General features: G+C 37.0%; 1 protein-coding gene across 2 annotated transcripts in view; it reads right to left on the minus strand.

Annotated features, from left to right (window-relative positions):
* The window catches only part of LOC122063176 (alpha-L-arabinofuranosidase 1-like), a 30,988-nt gene extending 13,734 nt beyond the window's left edge, over positions 1-17,254 (minus strand). Inside the window, exons 1-10 of one of the 2 annotated variants that reach the window (XM_042626884.1) lie at positions 16,999-17,250; positions 16,235-16,448; positions 14,227-14,281; positions 12,956-13,167; positions 12,445-12,566; positions 11,898-12,051; positions 6,471-6,540; positions 3,237-3,382; positions 3,074-3,119; positions 2,929-2,981 (exon numbers count right to left, since the gene is read on the minus strand). In XM_042626884.1, the coding sequence (XP_042482818.1) occupies positions 2,929-2,981; positions 3,074-3,119; positions 3,237-3,382; positions 6,471-6,540; positions 11,898-12,051; positions 12,445-12,566; positions 12,956-13,167; positions 14,227-14,281; positions 16,235-16,408 (1,032 nt within the window). In that variant the 5' untranslated portion in view covers positions 16,409-16,448; positions 16,999-17,250. Of the gene's footprint in view, positions 1-2,928; positions 2,982-3,073; positions 3,120-3,236; positions 3,383-6,470; positions 6,541-11,897; positions 12,052-12,444; positions 12,567-12,955; positions 13,168-14,226; positions 14,282-16,234; positions 16,449-16,998 lie in introns of both variants that reach the window. The other variant, XM_042626885.1, reaches the window with a different exon arrangement.
* Between the last annotated feature and the right edge of the window lie 470 nt (positions 17,255-17,724).

Genomic DNA, 17,724 nt, shown 5'->3' on the forward strand with positions numbered 1-17,724 from the left:
CAGGGATTAATGCTAAGTTAGAGCTTTGGAGATCAACCTTGGAAACAAGAAGCTCTAAGATTAGTAGAATGAAGACAAAGTATATGTTTTAGTCACTCTATGATGGATAATGACACAGAAGGAATTGAGAAAGAGAGATACCACAAAGCGACTCTTTTAAATATCTGGGATCAATTATAAATAAATAATAAAGAAGGTGAAATATAGGATGATGTTTCATAAAGAATTAAAGTAGGATAGATGAATTGGAGAGGTATGACTGGAGTACTGTGTGACCGATGTATCCCATTAAAACTTAAAAAGAAAGTTCCATTGGACTATTGTTTGACCAGATCTGATGTATGGGGCGAAATGCTGAGCTGTGAAGAAATGCATGGTTCAAGGTTTCGACTGATACCGACGAAATTTCTCATGTTTCCACGCTATCCTAGAACTCCGATATCAAATACCATGTGACTTTTAAAAGTCACTGATTTCGACCAGTATCGACCAAAATTCCCACATTTTGACCGAAATATGAGAATTTTTCTCAAAATATGGGAATTTTCCTCGAAATGTGGGAATTTTCGATTGAACCAAATGGGTCAACCTTTATATAACCTTCTTAAATGGGAAACGAAACCTTTTTATTTCAAAATTTTGACCCTTTCCCGGTATTTCTTCTCTATGAAGTGGGAAACTTGGGAAAACACTTAAGATTTTGCTATTGTGCTATCAAATCTTCATTCTCAGCTTGGATCTTGCACATTCATAGCAAATATACCTAAGGAAGGGAGCCTGGACCAAAAAGGTAAATCCCATCTCCCCAAACTTTGTGCGCCATCCTTCGAGAGCACCGGTTCATTTGGATATGGTGGTGGGTATGGACAGTAGGGTTCTTTAACTTCATTTGGACAGGAGGGTAGTTCAGGGGGTGGGTCATCTTTTGTTGACAATATCTTTGAATATCCATCTCATCCTTATATGCCACATTCACATCCTATCACTATGATCTATGACTGAGCCACTCCCTAGGCTAGGATACCTAGCTAATATTGATGATGCATCTTATAGATGGGCAATGACGAACTACCAAAATAATTAGGCCCAAAACATATCATGGGACTCGTATGTGGTGCATTTAGAGGAGCAGCTATGACATCTGCAGTGGTACGCAACTCGTGGACTGGAACCACTCAGACACTTTACTTGGAATTGAGTCACTACTTTTGAGTGTTGAGTAATTGAGTCACTACTATTGAGTGTTGATAGATAACTGTTGATGACGTAATTTTTTTATTTATTTTGGTTAATTTGGATTATGTCTTATGTTTTGATGTAGATTGTAGACTATATATAGTCATTATGTAGTATAATTTCATAATTTAAGTCAACAAGTCAGCGTAATGATTATCGAACCTTTGGTTCACCACACAAGTAAGACTTCGTGTTTCTTTTTTTTTCTTTTTTTCTTATTTTAGTGAAACTAATTATGTGAATGTGTTAGAAATATTTAAAATAGGATGTACACAAAAAATAAGACCAAAAAAACACTGTTTGGGGGTCAAAGCATAAGTTTCCACCATATAGGGAAAATTTCCCCGGTATCCTCGAAACCGTGAACCTTAGCTGGATGTGCAGAAAAACTACAAAGGATAAAGTAAGGAATGAAAGTATTTGAGCTAATTTGGGACTCTCCCCGATCAATGACAAGCTCCGAGAAATTTGCTTCAAGTGGCTTGGTCATGTTCAACAGAGGCCTAAGAACACCCCATTAAGGAAAAGTGAAATGATTCGGATTGAATGAGCTAAAAGAGCTAGTGGTAGGCCTAAAATGACCATAGGAGAAGTTGTGAGAAATGACATGCACAATTTGGGTCTTGTACTAAGTATGACCTCGGATAGAGCATATTGGAGAGCAAGGATCCATGTAGCCAATCCCATTTAGCTGAGATTCTCCTGACTTGTTAAGTTGTGCCTCATTCTTTTTTACTTTCATCCTTCATTTCTCACTGTTCATTTTTCATTTCTCATCTCATTGCTTATCCCTCTTTTCTCATTTTTCATCCTCCTTTTCTGTCTAAACCTCACTTTTCCTAATTTGTTTGTTAGGATCCATGTAGCTGACCCCATTAAGCTGGGATAAGGCTAAGTTTGTTATCTCTGAGATCAGTTACAGCAAGTAGCACCCATCTAAACAAGTAATTGACCTGAATCAGTAGGTAGCACCCATCTAAACAAGTAATTGACCTGAGATTCAGGTCAATCAGATCATCTCCATCGAGTTTTCAATTTTCTCCCCAAGTTCCTCAATTCTGAACTTCTCTGGCTTCTATTCTAGTTATTTTGTTCTGTTTAGTTTCATTGCATTGTACCTCTGTGTTAGAGATCCACCAGCAGGTTCCTTTCTTTGTAGTTCTAATTAGGCTTAAAGATATTATTTGCTATCAAGAAACCTACGACATATCCTTCAATATTTGAGTTTTTCCAACTTTGTCCCTCATACCCTAACCATCTTATGTGTTATTTTATAACAAAACAATATAAGGTAGGACAGCTGATATATGTCGATTTCTTGGTGCCTATGTCAAAACATAAATTTTAAATACACCATTGTCAAAAGTAACAAACAAGGAAAAATGACAATATATGAAGTGCAGTCCAGTATACATGATTTCCTTATAGAACTTGGTCGTTGGAAAGCATATTTTGTGGAGTTGATTAAGTACAAGCATATGAGGTGTCTGAAGATCCCAATCAACTGGAACATATATCTTTGATACTGTACTCTGTTCTATTGTCTCACATCACTTATAGAGAATACCAATTATTCTTGATATTATTAACGCATGAATGAATCATCTCTTTAACAATATCAGCATATTGATAGAAACCTATCACAGGAAAATCATTTTAATGAATGGCTATAAGTCAAAGTAAAAGACTTACCTGCACGAACGGTAAGATTGAGGGAGTATTGACCTGGTCATTATGACTAATTCCTGTAAATGACAAAAAGGAAATGCTGAATTTTCAAACAAGGCAGATAAGGGCAACATTAATTGTCTTAAAGCCTGTTGTCAAGTGATAGTACCATTATTAAAGACCCATATCGGCAATGCACCAAGGTCCTCTGTTAGCTGCAGAGAAGAAATAGTAATAATTACTCGAGCCGCTTATCAATTTATAAAAAACTCATTTGATGATAAATTCACCCAGAAGGAATTATGAGGGGAAAATCCCTTAAAGAAACCTACTTGAAGAAATTCATAGTATCCAAGTCCATCATCGGTCCAGTACATCCAAACATCACCAAAGTGTCCAGGCCTCTCCTCCCAGGGACCAATGGTTTCTCTCCACCTAAATGCATTTCTTAACCATTCACCTTCAACAAAACATCCACCTAATACAATATATAGGATCACAAAATTCTCTGCATTAATCCTTTTGAAACCCAGAAAACAAAACACTGCCAAATATTGGCTGTAAAACAAAAGATAAAGACTTCTGCAGAAGATTGCAAAATCCTTTTGCCTAGAAATCTATTTCCAATAGCCAGAAAAAGTTTCCTACAATCATAGTACAAAAATTGGGCCATTTTAAGATTAGTATGTTCTTGGACAATGACATTATAAATGGGAGAATTTCATAGATATTACAGGTTTTGTGAAGAAGCTGAAGAACCTATCAAGTTTCAGTCACCAATGTGAAGGAAAGGGAAATCCGCAATCCACATAAGGACTACCAACATTCAACAACAATGAATCTTCTGTAAGGAATGTTGCAAATGGGTTTTTTTGTGGGATGATGTCTAGAGATTTTAGCAGTGGCCAGTCGAAATGCAAAATGCTGCCAGACACAAGGTGTTCAGCTCAAGATATTTGAGCGTGATTATCACACTTGCGTTTCTAAAAATGGTCTCAAAAAGTAATAGGAGATCTAGGAAACTATAAATTTCAAATGGACAAATTTCAAGGAGATCACACTTTTGCAGCCACTTGTTCAGCTACACTCTTGCCCGCGTCTTTGAAGTTTAAATGAGAAAGACAGCTGGTTCCATGGTAATTCAGCCTTGGAATGCAGAACCAAAGAATTTAAATTCCTACATGGAATGGCAGAGATTCTGCAATAGGACATATTGTGGGCATGATAATAGGCAGCAAACCACTCTTGGACACTTGTTTCTGCACTTAGACCTATATTGTGGGCAAAAGCTCTTGGACCTGTGCTCCACGACAATACGCTCTGAGAAGCAAGGTCAAAATTTTGAATTTTTAAGACCATTTCGCCCCCTGCCAAAACCAAAATGTTTTGGCGAAATTTTTTGTCAAAATTTTGAACATTAAGAAGTCCTCTAAAAGTGAACCAATGGTATTCAGACTAAATCCCACAACCATTTCAAATGAAGAATCTTGAAAAGGGGGGGGGGGGGAACCATCATCTTGTTGACTTTTAGCACTTAAAATATTCTGTCATTATGCTCAGCAAGACATCCATTTGAGAGCATTGCTCTTCCCCAGTTCTGAGATGACTCAAAACAAAAGAACAAGGAACCATGGGTTACTATGTATGAGTTTTCCAGTTGTACTAGAAGGATGCAATGAAGCAACCTGAAACTCAGATCCATATGAATATTCACAAATAACATCTCTACTTGCATTTAGTCTTGGTATTTAGTCTCCTTAAAATCAATAAAGCAAGGTGTATCAATCATTCCCACAGAATCCAAGTTAGAAGTCCTCTCAACTGCTAGGAAGGATGTGGATTGTATTGAAAATGAATTAACAGCCATACCACTATAGAGTACAAAATTTCTGGCACTACTTACAACATCATCCAAGATTCAATGCTTGAAATATACACCAAGATAATGGCTACCTAGTTTGAAGATCCAACTATTTCACCAGTTCAGTTCCCCAAATTAAAAACTAACCCTCAGCCCTTCCCCACAATCACTAAAGAGTTCTACTGCCCTAGGTCTCCAACATCTTAGGCTGCTAACATCCAGCAGAGCTTAGGTTAAATGAAGGGTGTTGAGACATTATGAATGTTTTCGGTGGTTACTAACTTGTGTTTGTGTGATGGGAAAAGCCTTGGCCTAAGAGTCAGGCGGTATCCTCAAGTACAAGGATTTCCAAGAAGGCAAGCCCAAGAAAGTGGAAAGGATAAAGGTTGAAGCAATACAATTGCATATCAAGCTTTAAGAACCACTTCATGGAGATCAAGCACCTCAAAGTAAATAGGCCAAGGACATCTTAGAGAGCGTTCAACATTGGTGTTAAGACTTAAGAATAGTTTCAACTTGTAACTCATTTTACTTCCTAAGTTGTAATTGATTCTCACGTAGCTCTTAGATCTCAAGGACTTGGTCTTCCTTGCAAAAAATTAAAGAGGTCAAAAAGTAAGACAGATGAAGCTCCGGTCGACCGCCTTGAAGCAGGACAAAGTTTCCTGAGAAGGGAGTTCTTGGCATTTTAGCTTCTCTGATTGACTGGCCTTGAAAGGAGCTCTACCGGTTATTTTTCACTTCTCTCTCAACGATCATATTTATAACAATTATTTCTTTAAGGGGGTCGACGAATCCTTCAGTCAGTCATCCGGCTCTGCTTAAAAAAGACTCATTGGAACCTCCAACTGACCATTCCTTCTCTATTTAAGAGAGGTTTAGGGGAGTTTCATTATGTTTTTTGAACTTTACTTTTGAAGTTTGTGTTGTAAACAACACTCTTCATTGGAAGTGTTGCTGTGAGTTTGGGTTGTAAATAGTTTGCACATTTCTTCATTACATAATGCGAAGTAGATTGCACCACTGGGAAGAAATGTGGCATAGATGAAGGATTTAAACATATGGCCAAATGGCAATGGGTTGTAAATGTGAGAAATGAGAAAACTACTTGTGACTAGAATATAACAATTTGAGAGTGGGATCATAGAAAAGGAATCACAACAAAACCCAAATAGTTGTGACAAAGCTTTTGTAGAGTTAATTAATGCGAGAGACTGTCTATAAATGAATGGTCCACCTGAAGGAGGGTCTCTTCTATTGTATAATGACTTTCAATGACCTACAAGCATCATTTCTGTAGCGGAAGTGAAAGAATTTTAGGGTGCATGAATATAATGGGATGACATGTAGGAGATATTAAAAGGTAGAAGAACTAATAACTTAATTATCAAACAGTTCTCATTCATTTGGATTGAAGCTATGACGGTATTTTAGAATAAGACGAGATAATTATTGCATGGATAGCTATGAGTGCTAGCAGAACTCCAATTAAGTACACATCATAAAAAAAATGTTCTAATACAAGAAACCCAAATCATGAAATTACCAAGAAAGTACCTTTTGCTTAGACGATATAAACAGGTACCATTATTCATATATTTTTGTCGTCATTGTAACAACTAACGAAGAATTTTGTTGCCAATGCACATTAATTAGAAAATGACCTCATTTCAAACTGACAAAATAACAGATTTCAATGTAGTACCAGGAAATCTGATGAATCGAGGTTTTAGACTTGCAAGCATCTCAATAAGCTCTTTCCGGAAACCATGTCCCTGCAGCCAAAGAAAGGTTGAATGAAAAACAACATACAATAAATAGATTTCAGAAAAAGTGAAACATTAGGTCTTCCTGATTGAGAGATCATGAAAAAACTGAAAATTCTGTAAAGGACAGATATATTGAGAACTGAAACTGATAGCCATGTTACAGGAGGAACAATTCAGCATATACTTCATCTGCAAATATGTAGAAAAATGGGGAGCAGGGGGGGGCTTAAATCCAGTCATGCAACTGGAAGAAACATGAAATGGAAAATTTAGTTAGAACTCTGAGGAAAAAAATTGTGCAGCAAAGTCGCATTATCTATCTAAAATCCAATCAAGTAGTCGTATGTTTAGTCAGAATCCCATCTTGAATATTAAGGTATGCTAAAATAGAAGAATTGACTATCCCCTTGACCTAAAATTATCCAATCAACCATCTATGCCCCAAATCTTTTATATTTCCTGTTGAGTTCACTTCTTCCTTTCCAAATCATTTATATTTCAATACCTGGAAGAGTCAGATGAGTCTGAAATTTTAACCTTGGATAGATGATGATATGTATAACACATTCATCAAATATGGGCCCCAACCAAATGCCACATGCCGGTTAATAAGGGCATACAGAAGGTCAATGGTGCTGGCATTTTGGAACCCCAACTCCCATATAAAAATATTCCAACATAAGATTTAACACAGAATACCTATAATAAGGACATTTGTGACAACAACAGAAACAACAGGGATAACAAGTGAAAGTGTTTCCTTGTCAACATGTGGAGAGCTGATTGTGTCGTTAACCACTGGAGGGATGGAGCATCCTTTGGATTGTCGACAAGTCAAATTTAGTAGCTCATTACAACAGACAGCCCACCATGTATTGGAATCACTCCCCTGTATTTTCAGCTGTATAATTCCTAGCCAATTTCCAATCCCTTATTTTGACACATGGAAAAGACCATTATGGCTAAAATGTGATATATGAAGGGTGTAAAATCTATTTACAAAGTTTTGAGAAACCAAGTTGCCATCTGGTGAAAACATCTGTGGATAAGCAATTCCCAATTCACCAAACAAAGAAAATCAATTCAAGTAATAGAAATAGCAAAAATCATAGTAATAACATTAATAATAAGACTGATTGTTACAAGGCGGAGAAGGTAGACAACAATAGGATGCAAGGCGCGTATTAAATTTTTTTTATAGGCTCAAGGAGATATTTTCCCAACATTCTGGAATTTGAGGCAGGGTGACATTTTCTTCTTTCTTTTCATCCTGGTGAGTAATGTTTTGAGTAGGCTTCTCAATAGAGCTAGCAGAATATGTCTAGTGAGATGATGTAAGGTGTGGGTAAGAATTTAGTTGAGATATCACATATTCATTTAGTAGATGATATTTTCTTGCTTGCAGAAGAAGGTTTTCAAATCATAGGGATAATCTTGGGTGCTTCCAAGAAACCACAGGAATAAGTGTAATCCTATGTAAATTGCTGGTACAGGGATTAAAATTCTGATCAATAGGTGAACCTACAGGAAGCTATTCGTGGTTATAAGGATTCAACTTGTCCAAATAGTTATATAGGGCTTCTAAGTTCTACCTGGGGATCTCTATGATCATTATCATTTTGGTTGCCATTTAAGAGAAGTATTGCAAAACCTTGATAGAATATAAGAAGAATGACATCCCCCACCTTTTCTTCTCCTGTCCCTTCTCCTCTTGTTTAGAAATCTGTCCTTGCCAAGTGCTGGCCGGCTAGGAGATCCATCCTCCCTTTCCATAGGGAATGGAACTCGATAGATATGACCTTCTCTGGTACTACAATATGTGACCCCGTTGGTAAACTGGCTTTTTGCGCTACCATTAACCACCTCTGGATGGAACGTAACATTCGTAGATGGACCTCCAAATCTAAGTCCCTGGATAAGATTTGGAAAGCCATCTACTTTGATGTTACTTCCAAATCCTATAGCCTCTATGTTCATCCTGTCCCTAATTCCCTTAAGAACAGCCATATTGTAGCTTCTTGGAATCTACAGGTTGATATCAACCCCCCTACCATTTGATGGCCCTTTAATCCCCCCTCGGTTTTGTTCCCCCTTGGGCTTTGATGTATTTATTTGTTTCTATTTTTGCTTTCCCCTGGGTTTGCTTCCCCTTGTGTAGTTAAGCCTCCCCTCCCCCCCATGCCCCCTTCCTTTCCCTTGTATTTTCTTCTTCTCTTGGTGATGAATTATTTATTCATCCAAAAAAAATCCCCCAAATTGGCTTTTTGCAGCATCTATTGGCCTAATCTTACCCAAAGAAGCTTGGAGCAAGTGGATTTGTTGCTAAACAACAATATTTTCATAAACATTAACATTCCCCACCACTCCCCCTCAAGTTTGCATATAGATGAAACATATGTCCAATATGCAAATATAAACCCCAGATGCTAGTGTCATAGCACATCCGACATCCTCCTGGTCTCCTCGGGGCTCACTGATTCCTTTCCGTCAAGAACTTCATTTTGAGGTGAGGCATTGTAACAAATGCTCCGAGGCTGTTCAGCCTGACTTGATCAAGGATACCATTGTATACAGATGGAATATCAACTACCATCAACAATACTTGAAGGTAACACATTTTTCTCAAAAACCTTTTACAGAATAATTGATGTCTTGTATTGTACTAAGGTGAGTCATCCACTTGTATTGCACTATCCTACTATTGTTTACTCTAGTATATGTGACTCTTTCTAACAAACCATGTATAATGCCTAATTTATTAAAAAAAATCATAATTTGATGTCTTTTAATTCCTAATACTTATTTAAGTTGTTTTACTTAAATTACATGTGTTCGGAAGGACAATGTCATGGTTGCTCCCCGCTATCAGTAGGTTCATACTTTTAGAGTTTTTCATTCAGCTCAATCGACTGCAACTTCACACGAATGACCATGGACAACAAGATCTAAAAGTACTTCAAGCTAACCACTTAGCGTCTTAGGTTTTCACTTAAGTCTCACTGCTCAGATCCTTACATCAAGATTACAATACATTTTACATTTAAGCACAGTTAATCTTGATCTTCATGAGAGAATCCATCTTCAATGCTGATGTAAACTTTGAAGCTCTTCATGGAAGTTGCGGATGACTGTAGCTCTTAGACTTCAGTAACTCTTCATCTTCTTTAACATGTTTTGTTTCTCAATTCCAAGGAATGTCCTCACTGAATTGGTTGCTATTGCTCTTCACATGTCTCACACACATGTTTGAACACCCAAAACTAAGTATTGGTTGCTATTGTTCTTCACATGTCTCACACATATGTCAGAGCACCCAATCACATCAACAATGGTTTTCATATCCAAAACATATCTATCCAACTAATAAATCTCTTATGATTTAACATTGCCTCCATGAGTTGGAGTTCTCAATTCCTAAACCAATGAAGATGTGTCATGAAATCAAGCTGTCATTTATATTTCAAGTAATCCAAGCTTTCATGAGAGGACCAAGCATATTGAGATTGATTGTCCTTTTCGTAGTTATGGACAATCTTATTTCAACTCAACTCATTAACTTTGACAATCGATTTGGTGACATGTTTATAAAGACGCTGTTTCGACCTACATTTATTGGTGGTTGTTCCAAGCTGGGTATAGGAGATATAAATACTCCAGCTTGAGGGGGAATGTTAGAGGTGTATCTTAGTTGGAGTTCTATGAGTGTTCATGGACCTCCATACTGTGAGTTCCCTTCTAACAACTTAGTAGTTAGTTGTTTCTTGGCTTTTACTTTCCTATTGTAACTAGATTTACGGTAGATAGGTTTCATTTCCTGTTGCTATTGTAATCTCTAGTTTAAGAGGTTTATACCTATTATGTAACAACTTTAGAATTCTATAATTATGGCTTGCAGTAGATCTATTCAATCTATCGCACAGCTTTATCTTCTTCCTTACATCGTCTCTCAGTCTCTCCCATCCTCTTTTCTTTCTGGTCTGCAGTCTCTCAGGTTTTAATTTAGCTACAGACCCTACATACAAATTTATTCATAACAGATCTTACACATGAATTTATGAATAACATCTCTTGGTTTTCTTAAGTTTCTAATGTGGATTCAGGGCTTTGCTTGAGTGGATTCCAAGTGGATGCTCAGATGGACTGGCCTGTGTTATCACTTTTATATTTCTATCTCCTTTATCTGAGTATCACAAATTGTGGCACCCTTCTTTTCACTCTATTTTCTGGTTTTGTTATTCACATATCTCTCTAGTTGCTGCACTGTTTTGGCTTAAATCTGAAACATAAGTTTTTGCTATTCTGTTCTCTGAAGTCCTGTTACTGTGTTTGAAGAATTCTGGTCCTTGACTTTTCTAGTTCTGCTACCTATACTCCTAACATGGTTCAAAATTTCGACTGAAATGTTTTGGTTTTAACAGAAACCAAAACAAGATGATATGCGATTTAAAAATACTTCCAGATTTCAGTCGAATATAAAGTGTGTACCCAGTGCATGAGGCTCCTGCTACTGCGGGGTTTGGGGAACGCCAAAATGTACACAGCCTTACCCCAGCTTCCTGGAGAGGCTGTTTCCTGACTCGAACCCGCGACCACTAGGTCACAATGGAGCAACCTTACCGTTGTGCATATGGACCCTAATACTTTCTTAGTTCATAAAACTATGTATAGATTAAAAACCTAAAACAAGGGAAGAGAAATGGATGGCAGTCTAAAGATGGAATATTTGGAGGTGGCATCAAATTCTGCCACATGGTAGGATGGATGGTGCTGGAATATTGTGGACGGGTGACCCAAATCTCCTGCTCACATGTTAGATTTCAACCAAAATGGGGTTATCCAAATGGCCAAATAAAGTGTTGACAAATCCAAGACTACTGGAGTGTGCATGCCAATAGATGGACTGCTGAAAAATAAAAGGGAAGATAACTCTACATGGGAGGATATGCAATTGAATTCGGATCCCATATTTGAGAAGTGGCCAATCTAGACCGTTCAGAAGAACTTTTGTCAACAGACAGAGAGAAAAGAAAATTTGAAGTCAATATGACAAACAATCATAAAACTATTACAAAATCTCAGCAAGAATTTCATGATAAATTAAAATAAAATATAAACATCCTTCTACAAGAAAAGTCTACCAAGAAATCAAATTTGTCATATTTTTCTCAAGATAGCAGGCTGGCATTGCTATTCTTGAAACTATTAGAAGATACTTAAAAGGATTAGTGGCACTTTCATTCCGTACAAAAAAAAAAAAAAAAAAAAAACAAAAAAAAAAAAAAAAAAAAATCTTTCTGCAAAATTATCTAAACATTCGCTAACATAATGGCTTTTGAACTTAATAATGTAAATTATGGTGATACCTTGTAAGTGTCCAAAGGCATTGCTGACACTTGATCAAACCAGATCACTCCACTTTTTGATGTTGTCAACTGAAGTCTTGAATTAGGGTTTGTTCCTTCAGCTTCCAAAAGAACTTCCATCTTCGTCCAGTTTGAAACATCAGAAGCATCAGCTCTGCAAGAATCAGAGGATAAAAAAATCAGAATGACATCTGAAGCAAGCCTAGAAGATATTGTCGTTAATAGCCATCAGTTAGAGAATATAAGTGGAAAGGATGACACGCACAAATTGGGAAATGGTCCAAATTTTTACCCCGAAGGCCGAAGGGGGGTTGGTCCATTGGTGATTCATAGTGGGTAAAATGCCTCAAGAAGCGTCTTACCTGGGTTCGAATCCCCTTGGCACCACCTTGTTTCTTCCTTGGGGCTCCCACCCTCTTTGCAGTGGAAACAGCTTGTGGGGGCCCGAAGGGACTATTCCCACTCCAAATATGTGAGGACACCCTTCGTTATATATATATATATATATACATAAATGGAACTATCCAAAGCTGCAAAAGCTACTCACATAATGTTGGCAGTAGCCAGGATCTGTGATCCATTGGAGCTGGCCAATGAAACTGACATGTTAACTGAACCTGGTGATGTAATATAAAAAACTACCTTGTAGGTCTTCCCTTGTTCGATATTCTGCAAAACAAAAGGATGATGATCTAAAGACAGGAAAAGCAAGTATGATATTCGAAATTTACGGGCAAAGTTCTTAAAGCAATAATTGAACAGATGGGCAAGGAGGCCACACTGGTCACAACTGAACTGAACTCAACTAAACCTCTTCTTCCTACTAAATGGGGTCAGCTACATGAATTCCACTTTGACATACAACTAAAGTTTTAAACTGAACGCCACACTTGACACAAATTTCATCATCCATCTCATGTGATTCGCATTAGGATTCAAAAAGAATTGGAACAGATCAAATTCCATAATCAGATAGGTGAAACTCCTAAGATCACAATGAAGAAGGTGAAGAGAGAAAAATACTTTCTGAAATATTATGGTCATAATTACTGCCTTACCATGCCCCAGTATCCAGGGTTGTAAATTCCTACTCCGCTTGCTGGACAGGTTTTGGAGCCATTAATGTCACACAGTACCTCCATTCGAAGTGCCACCTCATTACGACTGAAACATGATGACCGGTCAGTTGACACAATTAGAGATGACTCATCGCCAATTACAGACCAAGGATCAATATTCGAGGGAGTGTTAGGGCCCCCAGCTTCAAAACCTGGAACCAAAATTGCAGCAATACCACAATGCTAAAGACTACGTTTACCATCAGATGAAGCTGACAAGAGATTATTCATTCTTGCTACATAACTGGCATAGAAACGCGACATGGATATGAAATAAGAAAGATGCCTCGATGTTTCTGTATAGCATTATTATAAGAACCATGGTTTAAAGTATCTCCGATACCGATACGATACCTTCCGATACGTATCTTAAATTTAGCCAACCACTATGGTGACCGATACCAATACCGATACTTTAATACTTGATCTTTAGCATATCTTAGCTTATCAGATACAATACCCTCCGATACGTATCTTAAATTTAGCCAACCGATACAGCGACCAATACCGATACTTTAATCCTTGATAAGAACTCCTAATATAATAGAAAAACATAAGGACCACCTCCAAGATCTTGCTAAAGAGAACATTATCCTTGTCCTTCTTAACCTTCTTTCCAGAAAAGGAATCAGCACATAGAAAAGAGAGAAATAAAATGCAGTTTTCCTATTGCTGTTTCCATGAGAATAAAATGGGAGGATATCTAGAATCCATTAGGGGTAATACTACATTCTACAAGACACTTAAAAATTTACATGTCCTTAATCTGCAGCTCACATGATACATGCAACCAGGTGCACACAATATTTGGTCCATAGAGAGATCTAATGCTGAGAATAGAACCAATATGATATCCAATGAATCTAAGGAATGGTGTTTTAGCATATTTATTTTGAGTGCTTAATGAAAAACAAATTTGGTTGGGTTTTTTTTTAATGGTGATAGTCACTATTATTAATCAGGTCAGACATCCGTTTATCATCTCAAATGCGACCTGATGATAGGTGGATTCGAAATCATACCTATAAATTCCACCATTGAAGCCATAATTGAAGGCTGAAATATCATATTGTACAGTAGAAAATTATTGTAGTCATCAATCATGCTAATTTTTTATTTAATTAACCAGCTAAAGTGCTGCTATTGACTAGCTTTAAATCATCAAATTGTTTCTCTTCTATGGTAATAGTTCAACAGTATTTAAAAATTACCTCTGTTGCTTACGAGCTCTGCCCATATCCCACCAGCCCCTGCATGATTGATCTCCTACAACAAAAATTAATAAATAAATAAAAATTTATATATATATATATATATATATTCATTCAGAATGTTCCCACTCATAAGCACCACAGGAAAACATATTTAGACCAAAACAGATGAGATAGATATGCCTTATATGTTTTTAGTTCTAGAATCACCAATACCGAATGAATGCCTGATTAGTTTACACCATGCAAATGAAAAATAAAAAAATCGAGACTCCCCTCCAACCACATTGAAGTGGCTTCATGAAAATCCAAAACCGTCCAACAACTTTGAGTCAATTGGAAGCAAGTGCACAAGCAGCGTTACAAGACAGTCTAATATGCAACTAGGAATAAAACTCAGACTAAAGATCAGCGACCAAAACACCTGGCCGGTGTAACTATGCTTAGAAGTAAGCAATGCCACATTCACCAATATTGACATCTTTTCTGATTCATCATGCAAGAAGCAAATTGTTGTGTGAAGGAATAAATTTCTTGGCATCGGCATATCGTGCAACACTATATGTAATTTAGTACTAGAAAACACAACACCAATAAAAACGATTGAAATATGTATTAAAAATGATTAAAAACCGGCGCCTTTTCGCCTTGGAGTCTCTCGTCCTGCTAGGCCTAGGCCATCCGTAAGACCAGCGCTCCTCCATCGTGGCTGCCTCTACACCAGCGGTGCTCCTTCGTGTTGGTGGCTGAGAAATGTTGTGCTGAGATGTTAGGTTAGGATTGTGGTTCTCTTTCTGGTTCGGACCGATTTTCTCTCCTCCTCAGGTTGGGCATCCAGGGCAGCCTGTTGAAGTTTGTTGAGGCCATGTGTGGCCTTGTTTGATGCCCTTTTGGGTTTGTAAATTCCCTTTGGGGGCTATATTTCCCCTCCCTCTTCCTTTAATGCATTTTTCGATTCACCCAAAAAAAAAATGAATAAAAACCATTTAATAGGGATTTTTATATTAAGCATGTTTAGATATGTTTGAAGAATTAGATTGGAAAAAAAGAAGACCCAAAGGTTTGGTTCTTACCAAAATGAGTTGAAATGACCAAAATCAGAGTCGAAATCTGGTATGCCTAAAGAGCCGACCCATATTTCATTTCAAGGCTTCTTGCAACCGAAATATTTCGTGGAATTTTGGTAATGGTCTTGATTGTAGAGCTACATTTTATGAATAATGTAGCAGCATGTGCAACGCATGTTTAATGTAAAACATTAAACAAGAATATTTCCACAAAAAATAAGAATTTTGGAAAGCAACAATGTCTGTCTTGATTGGAGAGCTACATTTTATGAATAATGTAGCAGCATGTGCAACGCATGTTTAATGTAAAACATTAAACAAGAATATTTCCCCTATTTCCACAAAAAATAAGAATTTTGGAAAGCAACAATGTCTGAATAGAAGAACATTAGGAGAGCAGTAGCAGCAGGTGCAATGCATAATATGTAAAACATTAAACTAGAAGATTTCCCCTATTTCCACCAAAAATAAGATCTTTGGAATGCAACAATGCCTGAATAGAAGAATATTATGAGAAATGGCGTTTAGCACTTTCCTGTTAAACTATCATAAAGTTGGGCGAGGGGGGGGGGATAATGGAGAAGTGCACAAACCACATAAAAATAGCAACAGGAAAATAAAAATCAGAGTTAAGGCTCTGTTTGCATTAATGAGAATCCAACCTACCAGGAAGAATACATGGTTTATGTTGAATCAGATTTGTGCAAACAGACAGCTGTGTTAACCACTTGATGTAATTCCCATTACAAAATATAAAAACAAACTCCTCCTAAAACAATAGGATCTGAGGTCTAATCAATACAGGGAATTGATTAGGACAGCAACCATTTCATTTGACAGAGCAATTCAAACACTATCTGGAATTGCCATAAATCAGCTATTTATTCAGACTCCCAAATCCAATTACATGGTAATAGAATTTTCTTATCTCAAGTACTCACCTCAAAGAATATGCCAAACAGCGTATCAGGAATTTTCCAACCCGAGGCCTCAGAAGCATTTACTATAAAGTGTGCTGTCTGATTAGTGCCTGTTCTGACATGAAAACTTTGGCACAAAGCAAATAGACCAAAGAGCATGAACAGAGCACTCAGACAAGCCTGGAATGAACCCATAGTTCCTCACTACATTCGATCTTCACACGCACAGGAGAATCTGAAATATAGAACCAAATTTGATTCATACCCAATCAATATAACAGAATAAAGGAAAATCTACTCACACAGAAATTTAAAAATCCAACAAAATCTCCTTAAACACCTACTATCACATTTTTAGAAACCTTATATGCATAACCTCATGACAAAATTACCTAAGCTGATTAAACAAAATTGCAAAACCAAGCTGCCATAATTTTAAGATTATACAGAATAGCAAAAAAGTAAGCAATAGAGAGTTTCAAGAAAGCTTTGATCAAACAATATCTTCAAAGACATTACCAATTCTCAATTCTGTTGACTGAGAACATAACTCAGAAAAGAATCTCAAATGACAGAAAAAAAAAACACTTAGAATTTCCACTCAATTAGACTGAAAATATATCGGGAAAAAAAAATTTTGAAGTCAATGAAATGTTTGAGAGACAAATTCCGTGAAGAAAATATAATCAGATAGCTCAATGCGTAGAAAAAATCCAAGTTAATGAAATGATTGTGAGACAAATTTCGTGAAGAAAACGTAGAGAGCTGAAGAAACATTTATTTACCTGAATTGAAGCACAAACGGCTATTTTTGTTCCCAGAACCCAAAGGGTTAAGACTTGAGAGTAGAGTACAGAAGTGCTGGAAGGAGAGTATGAGTATTGAAAGATATATATAATTGGTGGAAGGCTGAATCCGAAGTCGTATCTTTCTTACTTGCTTGAGTCGAAAAGTCTAATCTACGCAGACGACGACTGTACGCATGCCTTTGCTTCGCGTGGCAGTTCGGAAATAAACTATTTTTCTGTTGCGGTTGTGACTTTGTGTCAAGTGTGCGTACTGCACACTGGTTTCTCTTTTTTTTTTATTTTTTCTTTCCCTGTTTGTGATAGCAGTGGATAATGACAAATCAACAATGCAGTTTTCCGGAACCGGAGCGAGAACCGGAGGTAGCAGTTGGACTTCAATCGGTCCTGGTTGAACAAATTAATAATCTGAAGTGTTAGGATTATAATAAACCAATCCGGAATATATATATATATATATAGAGAGAGAGAGAGAGAGAGAGAGATGTAAAGGGGATCGATTATGATCGGGTCTAAATATTTCCTGATTTAAATTTTCGACTATCTATTTACATTCCTAGTACTCCAAAGAGTCACTATTACCATACAAGAATACAAACCCCACTAATTAGACAGACAAAGAGTCTGGATCAAGTCCTCGTACAAGAATGATTCTCATACGGTGTTTGATCCACACTTGGATTTTACTCAAATAAAAACCAATTA

Source organism: Macadamia integrifolia, unplaced genomic scaffold, assembly GCF_013358625.1.
Source record: "Macadamia integrifolia cultivar HAES 741 unplaced genomic scaffold, SCU_Mint_v3 scaffold1228, whole genome shotgun sequence".
NCBI classification, from domain to species: Eukaryota; Viridiplantae; Streptophyta; class Magnoliopsida; order Proteales; family Proteaceae; genus Macadamia; species Macadamia integrifolia.